Source organism: Gavialis gangeticus, unplaced genomic scaffold (genome assembly GCF_001723915.1).
Source record: "Gavialis gangeticus isolate Ggan-Ray unplaced genomic scaffold, GavGan_comp1, whole genome shotgun sequence".
Lineage (NCBI taxonomy): Eukaryota > Metazoa > Chordata > Crocodylia > Gavialidae > Gavialis > Gavialis gangeticus.
The window spans coordinates 12,548,517-12,558,282 of NW_017729030.1; the positions used below are offsets into that span (position 1 = coordinate 12,548,517).

Here is a 9,766-nt window from a genome sequence, read left to right on the forward strand (position 1 = left end):
GAGCACGGGGGTGGGGAGTGGGGGGGGGGGGCCTCCCCACCATGCTCAGCAGCAGATCCAGAAGTGGACCAGAACCAATTCCGGTCCACTTCCGGGTTCACCAGGGAGCACATGGGGGCCCCCCCTGCTCGGCAACTGATGCCTCCCAGATCTGGGGAGGGCGCCCGGGGTCCCCCCATGGCTGACCGGTGTGTGTGGGGGGGGCCCGCATGCTCAGTGGTGGACCCGGAAGCACATCCAGGTTCACCAACAAGCACGCGGAGGGCCCTGCACTCCTGTGGGATGTTCTATCTGCCCCAGCATCACAGCATTCATGAGCCACACCTGGTACCTTGAGGTATGTAGAAAAAACATTTAAAGCTGTGTCTATGGCTAAATCGCTGATTCTCTGAATCAGCATCGAATCTTCAGATTTGGATTTGACCAAACCGAATCTGGGACAGTGATCCAAACCAATGAATTGAATTAAATTAATCACTGGCCCTGATTTGGGCCAAATCTGAATCTGAATTGAATATGGCCCAATTTGCACACCCCTATTAAAAACCACTAATGCCTGGCTGAGCTGCAAACTCTGCCCCTCCTCCATGCCACATGAAGCCAGCCTCACCAGTCATCCCAGGCCTCCAAACTAGCACAGAAATCAAATTCCTCATTTAAAGCAGGCATACCAATTTTGGATGACTAACTGTGAAGAAAAAGAGTATGAGGTAGTAAAAGCAGTATTTATATTTCTCAGTGATGGGTAGTGGCCAAGTAGGATTTTCTAATTAAGGTTGGTTTCTCCCTGGAATATTATATACTGTTTTCTAATATTTACATGATTTTTTTATTACTAGAAAGACAAACTGTTATTCTATGAATTAGGATGATACATTCACCTCTGATTAGCTCCAGATTATAGACTCTTTTGTAAATGCGAGCAATTCCATGTTTTTAATATGAATGGCACGGTCATGAGGTGAGAATGTGGATATTACAGACTGACAATAAAAATGAACCTGTTTGATAATGGTCAATCAGTAGATTTCATGCTTCTAGATAAGAAAAACTTTAATATTAAAAAATAATTTTAAAATGGACCTTTTAACTAAAAAATTAATTAATATATTCCCAATTATTCCTCAAAATAATTTTCTTGACAAACAGTTGAAACTGTTTCTCTTGTAATACACAGAAGTAACCACAAGCTGGTACTGTACTAGTTCCAGCTGGTGCCAGAAATTCTGTAGTTCTGGTTTAGGGTTAAGACCATCGGCATATTAAAATAAGTATAAGCTTTTTCTAGAAAATGCTTTTAATTTGTACTGTAGAGATCATATTAACTGAACTACATCAGGAAAACATAAAATTAAATAATCTTTTTTACGTATTGTATTTACCAAAAAAACCCCATTATTTTTCTTTTTTAAAGTAACAGCAATTTTTTAATGAAATCATTTTGTGTGCACTGATCATTTACCAGACCACATCATTCCTCTACACAGGTGTAAACAATAGGTGCATTCAGCAACGTTGCTATCCATGTTCCCCACTGCTGGGTAGTTTCCTACTTTGTGGCAGACACACAATGTGGGCAACCATTTTGCCATTAGCTTCTGAAACACCCCCATACATATATGGAATCAATACAAATTAAGAAAAAAAAGTGTGGGCTGTTATACAGTTGTTGTGGACGCATTTATATACAGTATTTCTGTATGTGGTAGGCAGCTTTAGAAATCACATAATAAAAATAAAGGTAACCCAAGAATAGGTGTTAATATAAGACTTAAGTATATACAGCACTGTAATTTAGCTCTGATTTTAGTACAAATTAATACACACATAACACTGGAAAGTTTCTAAGTGTTCTTTTGTCAACATAGGAAACTTGCTTTTTGGTCCAGGAAGCCATTCAATTTAGCCAGGGCCATCAATAATTTTTTACAGTCCAAATTTCTCAAAAGCATAATTAAGACTGGTAAAATTATTGCTGGTAAGATTGGGCACTTTTACACATGCTGTGGGGGTGGGAGGAGGGCAGCGTTTTAATTAGAGTGGCTCTGAGATTAAAGCGCTACAGTGTCTCATGTATCAGTGTCCCCTTGCTTAAAAATGGTGGCAGGGAGGCTGTGCATGTGGTTGGGTTTCTTTGCCATTTCACTTGAGGAACAGCCAGCAATAAAAGCTCTTTTGTTAATCATGGCTCCTTATACAACAATCTGGATGAATTTTCTATGGGTTTGGCCCTTACAGGGTGGAAATCAATTCACATATATTAAGGCTCAGACCCATCTTGCATTACGGCTCTATGCAGTTTCATAGTTTCATAGCAGGTAGGGTCGGAAGGGCCCTGAGCAGATCATCGAGTCTGACCCCCTGCCACGGCAGGAAAGAGTACTGGGGTCAAATGACCCCAGCAAGGTGTACATCAAGCCTCCTCTTAAAGACCCCCAGGGTAGGAGCCAGCACCACTTCTCTGGGAAGTTGGTTCCAAGAGAAGTCATGGAGTACAGATACCTTTTTATACAGCCACTATATCACAAGACCATTGTGGAACATAAGCAGTATGAGATGAGGGTCTTTGCACAAGGCCTGGATAGACTTCAGCCATTATGTCTCATAGCCCTGTATTTATTATAAACAGCTGAAAAGGGACAAATACCAGTGACATGATATTCATAACATAATACTTGCGAATGGTACCTGATACTCTGCATACAGGGTGTAAGACAACAATGACAGATGGCACTCCAAACTAAGGAGTGAGGACTGGATCAAAATTTTTCCATCAAAGCAATTTTTCAACCAAAAAAGAAAGTTGGGGTTTGGCTTAAACAACATTTCTATGGGAAAAATGTTTTGATTCCTTGAAAAACTGAGCGCACAAAAACTGAAAAGTTTCCCCCTGAAAACAGAAGGGTTTGGGTTTTTTTCTGAAATACTGCAGCATCTTCTAGCATTTGTAGTTCAGGTGCCTCATGCTCCCATTTTTAAATTACAGTTCATATGACATTGGGTTGTGGTATACTTAACCAAAGCAGAATTAATTCATGTATAACTAATCAAAGTAGCCAGCAGAGAAATAACTGAAAGATTCCTGGACTGTAAAACTATTAGTATGCGATTTATAAGCAGTTAAAGCATGCCAGATTCTGCTCCAGGTTTAAGTTATTTTACCTTCCTTTAAAGTTATCAGCCCACAGTTAAGAGGCCTGCTTTGCTATGTAGTCCACTGTTAAGCCCATCATTTGGTTAAACAGCTGATGGGACTCAAGCAAGCAAATGGAGACCCTAGGATTCTCTATCAAGAAAGATTTGTTTACTGTGTTGTTTAACAGTTACCAGTTTTGTGAGTTTTCATGCCAGGTTGAAAAGGAATTTCTGATAAGCTTAGTTCTATGGCCTTCAGTTAGGCATAATCTATTGTAAAAGGATGAGATAACACTTACTTGAGAACCAGGTTGACCCTGCAAAATAAGGGAAAAAAAGGAAGTGTTACAAAAAAGCTGTTATTAGCCTAAATAGACACGGACAATCACAGCTTTCTGATAAAGGGACAGTAGCAACCTTCATAAATCTAGATTTTGAAATCTGAATGATATATTCAAATAGATTTAAATTAGTGGATGTTTGTTATAAAGAAGTGATCCATGAAAACCAAGACTATAATAGTCTAATGAGTCTTCATTTAAGATACCTCGTAGGTGACCTACGAGCATATCTCAGAAATAATAGAAAGATTAAAGTTAAGCACAGGAGCAAGCAAGAAGTCACAAATATTTGGCTCATATAGATACAGACATGGAATGATTTTCCTTTATTTCATTGAAATAACTTAATCAGGCTTGATTCCCCAGAGTTGTGAAATACTCTCCACTGGGCTAGAGGGTCACATGTTGAGAAGATAAACCTACCAGGAAGGTTTTTCTACCTCTCACATAATAATTGCTTTAAATCAAGGTTGCAGCCTCAAAAGGCTAACAGAGGCCAAATGTGGATACACCAATTCAGTGCATCTCACATCTGTTCCCCTCCCTGGATAACAATTCTCATTTCTGGGCCAGCCCTAGTCCAGGCTGAGGGACCCATAACAGACTGAGAAGCTGCAGGAATCTCATGCTGTTGCAATCCCTTTCTGGAGAGACTTTCCACAACAGGTGCCCACAACCTGAATTGTATGCAAGACAATAAAAATGGGCGAGTGTATCCCATCCTCTTCCTATCATTCATGAGATAAAGAAGTGCACTCTGGTATAATACAGTAAGCATGACTGAACTACAACCTTACAGATGATCAGATGACACTGGAAGACAGTGAGGAACTTTTACAAAGAGGCAAGTATCTGAGATTTTAAAACTAACTTAGCTTTTGTCTTTCTTAGTAATTCAGTAAAATTTTAGTTTAATAAAATAACCATTTCCTTTGTTGAAAATAACTGCAGAAATATATTTTTAAAGATGTATCAAGTTTCTTCACTTCAGCTGCAATATATCATAACTGCCAAAATGGATCAAGAGATTTGTATTACTACAATGGACTTGATCTATTTTAAATTTTAAAGAGAATAATTCAGATGCATTCCAACTAATTACTTGCAGCAAAGTTATCTGAAAAATATAACTTTTTGCTTATAGTTAACCAAATCTGATTACATGCAAAATGCATCTCACAGTTACAAATGCAGCATTTTACAATAGTAATCCTATGACTATCACAAAGATTGTGGACTGTTATGAGTTTATCACAGTGAAACTGAAGCAGAGTAGTGATTGTCACATTCTGCCCTAAGAGTAAATTACAAATTTCCTCAAGTGTATTTGTTATGTTATGTTCATCCTTTCTGAGGGGTGAGTTTCAGCATCAGCCGCATTTAAAGTTTATTCTTCAGGCCAAAGCAATAGATATGAAGTCCAATGGATCTACTAAAAATGAAACTCCTAAATGTGTCAACTCTGGGGATTTACATTTCAGACTGAATTAATCTAAGACAATGATCAGAACTACACAGGTTCTACAGAATCTCCCAAAAGCCCATACTTCATCCTACCAACTGCAATAATTTAAAGGCAATGGCACAATAAATATACATTTTTGGGCCAGTACAGAAGTCAATGGGAATTTTGTATACCAGTGACTGGTACACTATAAGGACTGGGTACGCTGCAGGACTGTGTATGCTAACCACTCAACCTTACAATGAGTTCACTATACATGAACCAAATTTAAAAGAATGCATGAAAATATATATAAACAAACACAAGCATACAAAGTTCTGTAAATAAATAATTTCAGAAATATCTCTGAATCCAGAAATACCAAAAACCATTCAAGGAATGTTAAGATTTGTACTCAAAACAATAAAAGCAAAAAATAGTTAAAAAAAAGAGCCAGTTTTCTTAATTCCCCACTTTGTCCCAACATACTAGCATGTCTCAGAGTGACTGATGTGAGCTGCATAGCAGCTTGCTGTATATACGAACACATGGGTAAATAAAAGAAAAAGATGACATTTTGGTTCCTCTAAAGCCCATGGGAGTCTTACCATTGACTTCAATAAGGTTGGGATTTCACCTTTTAACTCAGCATTTCTTTTACCATATATGCAATACAGGCTTGTATGACATGGGTTACACTGGAACAAAAACCCTCTTTTGTGCACTAGGAAAGGGTGGAGCAGTATCATCCCAAGAGGAGATCTACTGCAACTCCACTTCATGAAAATATAAAGCTTTGTGGAGACAATGGGATTATTAGAGCTGCATCACTCTTAAAAAGATTCATATATACAAGCTGTCTCAATCACAGGAACCAGGATTATCCAACTTGCAACTGCATACTAAACTCCCTAAAACACACAAAACAATCCATGTCTGCTGTGATCTAAATGTATTATCTCCCTGCATATGTGAATACATAATACGAAACCATGTATAGATCCAATTCCCTATTTCATGGCTATTAATCCTTCTTGATTCTTATGTATTTCTGTATATCCTTTATAGTTTGGATACTCTGCCTTTTCCTAACCAGGTACTGCAGATAGAGTAAAATGTTCTCTTTGTTCTTCCTCTTTAAGTATTTCAATTAAATTGCATGTAAAAAAAATGTCAATGGGCTATGCATGCAAAACAGGGTACAGTACATATCCTGGGGCTGGTCAGCTATGCTGACAGGTGCAGACACAAGGACAGCTCTACAGTATGGGTGTGCAAAACGGGCTATACTTGATTCAGATTCAGTCCAAATTGTGGACAGTGATTAGATTCGTTGATTCAGATCCCTGTCCCCGATTCGATTAGGCTGAATCCAAATCTGAAAATTCAATGCTGATTTGGAGAATCAGTTATTCGGCCATAGACACATCTTTAAATGTTTTTTCTACATACCTCAAGGTACCGAGCATGGTTCGTAAATGCTATGATGCTGGGGCAGATGGAGCGTCCTACAGCAGTGTGTGTGTGTGTGTGGGGGGGTGTTCCCCGCATGCTTGGCAGCAAACCTGGAAGTGGACTGGAAGTACTTCCATTCCACTTCTGGGTCCATCACTGAGCATGCAGGGGGTCCCGCCGCGGCCCTCTGGCTTGGCGATCAGCCACGGGGAGTCCCCAGATGCCCCCCCAACACCAGTTGCCATGCTGGGGGGGGTGCAGGAGGGCCCCCATGCACGCTCCTGGTGAACCCAGAAGTGGACCAGAAGTGCTTCTGGTCCACTTCTGGCTCTGTTGCCGAGCACACTGGGGAGCCCTCCATACTCCTGTTGGACGCTCCATCCACCCCACTATCTCAGCATTCATGAGCTGCCTGGTACCTTGAGGTATGTAGAAAAAACATTTGAAGCTGTGTCTATGTCCAAATCATTGAATCTTTCTGAATCTCTCTGAATTGATTTGGAGGGTTCCAATTTGATTTGGAGATTAAAGGGTCTACTGATTTGATTCAGATTCAGAGATTTGGCCAGTGAATCGGGCTGAATCTCCGCTGAATCAAATCAGGGACCGAAACTTCACACAGCCCTACTTTACAGCTCTGACGGTTGCCATCAAGCCGTGAGCAAGAGGATGAACTAGATGACTTCCTGAGGTCCCCTCAACCCTACTTTTCTATGATTCTGTGATTGCACTTCCAGAGGCTAGGTGCCTTTTGTGATACATTGCAGCATAAGAGCTCCAAATGTAAGGGACATAATGGAAAAGCACTTTGCTTCATTCTCTCCCTCCTTTGTGTATCTGCACATGACAGGGCATACACTGGGCCTAGATGAGTGACTTCTGTGTTTCTTTTTTTAAATGGTTTTATGAATATTTTTTATTTTTAAAATTCTCTCAAGTAGCTCCATAATAATCACATGGTGCTGATTTTACAAGGTAATACCAAGAACACTAAAGTGCAATGTAGCTTACTCCTGCTTAAATCCTTTCCAAAGAATGACAGTGTGGATTTTTAAAACAACGCATTGGATGGCACAATATATGCAGGTTTTAGCTGGGAATGAATTTTTAAGTTCTAGATAAGAAACACTGTGAAAAAACTGACTTTAGCACAGAAAGGCTAGCAGAGCCTTTTTTCCTGAAATGACAGCATGTGACTATTAAAAATGGTACATATTAAACAATGTTTACATTGCACATGCAAGAAAGGATAACATCAACTTCACTGCAGTAGTCTACATGTATATGGGATTTGGTCCTATATATTTTGGAAAATACTATCTGCTTTCATTTGTATAACTTATAATATTGTAGATGATTGCAGTATAATTCCCCTCAGAAAAGTGATTCTAAAAATGATTTTGCAGGGCTGCACATTAATTGGTTCTGCCATATCAAATTTTGCTGACATTAAAAATATTAAGCATTATTTTTTTCTGTCAAATCTGTAAAGTCACTCCAGGCTCTGCAAATCCAGCTGGATTCTAACTGCCTTTTATAGTATCACTACTAATAAGGTGACGGTTTTGACTACAGTATACGAGGAAGAATAAAATCCCTCTTGTTCTCCTGTACGTGCAATACCTCTGTAATGCTAACAGGAACAAAGACTTGTTTTGCCAATAAAGTAAGCCAATATGACTCAAAGACCCATATAAAAGTGGACAGGTTGATCATAAAAGAGCAGAGATACAATTAACTAGAAAAAAATGTAGAGGTCTGTTCCTTTTCATTAAGGGTATGCTCTATTTTTTTTATTTGACCAGGAATAGGGAGTCTGACAGTCACCAAGAGCCCCCAGTTCAAACCCAGCCACTTCTGTATAACTTTCTGAAGCTGCCAGAATTTTAAAAATATAATGTCACTATTGAGGTATACATTTTATTTCCTTTTGGCACTATCCTCACTCTGGCTAATGATGCTACAATACATCATTTTATTTCATGTTTATAGTCCATTACTGGCTTTCATGTACAGCAGAACACTGTTGTGTGTGAATGTACAACTTATTCCCTATGCTGACAGGGATATGGAACATAGGCAAACTAGTTGGACTACTTTTTACATTTGCAGCTTTGAACTATGCATGGCATTGCTTTTGTGATCATTATATCAACAACCCTTTTTGATGTGTTTCATTGCGTTTCCACTGCTTTTTTTGCGTACGCCGAGTTTGACGATATAACTCTTCTTGTTTTCAGCTGAGTCTTGTGAACACCTTTACTTTCTATATATACATTTTTTTTTTCAGATTTACACATATAAGGCTGCAGTGTTCAACATTTTGCTGCCAACATTTATAAATTTTCAGTTCAATTTGGCAGCTTATTCAGCTGCCTGGATCAAAGAAGGCTTGAGTGCCCGCTAACTGACCACTTTATCCCAGCTAATCAGATTTCGACCCTGATAGGGCAAATAACACTGAAAGAACGGGGCACGAAAGTGACAGGCAAGCTGATGAAGTACTGAAGCCAACAGCAAAGGTCCACCAGTCAAGTAACAGAGGTGGCAAAAGTAAGATGAAGATGCTTAGTGACTGGAGGTGGCACTTATAACAGGAAGCTTAGTTTGCAACAGAAAGATGCTCCTTGAGCATAGAGGAGAAGGTCTATAAAGATGGGAGGGAAGCTTGGCACTGAGAGGTGATGGGTTTGGCAGGTGAGAGACACCAAAGCTGGCAGCAAGACTAAGCAGCTGGTGGAGAAAGAAAGACATTCCTGGTATCAAAGTAAAGATGGGTCCTACTGGTGAAAGAGGAGAGGGAGAGAGAGAGAGAGGAAAGAGAAGCAGAAATGGGGCCCAATTATCATGGGGAACCTATAGATGTACAGCAAGGCTGTAGGGGTGTGTGAAATGGGCTGTATTCAATTCAGATTTGGCCCAAATCGGGGACAGTGATTTGATTAGTTGATTTGGATCACTGTCCCCAATTCAATTCTGCTGAATCTGAATATGAAGATTCGATCCTGATTCAGAGAATCAGCAATTTGGCCATAAACACAGCTTTAAATGTTTTTTCTACAAACCTCGAGGTACCAGGTGTGGCTCATGAATGCTGCAATGGTGGGGTGGATGGAGCGTCCCACGGAGGCCACTTCCAGGTCCACTGCTGAGCGCACTGGAAGGCTCCCCTGGCTCAGTGATCAGCCAGAGGGGGACCCCTGGTGCTTCCCCCCCAGACCCAGGAGGCACCTGTTGCTGAGCTGGGGGAGGGTGCTAGGGGCTCCCCCACGCACTCCCTGGCAGGCCCAGAAGTGGACCAGAAGCGTTTCTGGTCCACTTCTGGGTCTGCTGCTAAGCACACTGGGGTGCCCTCCACATTACTGTGGGATGCTCTATCTGCCCCAGGATC

General features: G+C 40.3%; 1 protein-coding gene across 1 annotated transcript in view; it reads right to left on the reverse strand.

Moving 5' to 3' along the window:
• Positions 1 to 9,766, reverse strand: part of COL25A1 (collagen type XXV alpha 1 chain) — a gene marked incomplete at its 5' end in the record, with an annotated part of 779,688 nt that overhangs the window by 235,586 nt on the left and 534,336 nt on the right. Inside the window, one exon of the mRNA XM_019521958.1 lies at positions 3,435 to 3,452. Within this exon, the coding sequence (XP_019377503.1) occupies positions 3,435 to 3,452 (18 nt within the window). The remainder of the gene's footprint in view (positions 1 to 3,434; positions 3,453 to 9,766) is intronic.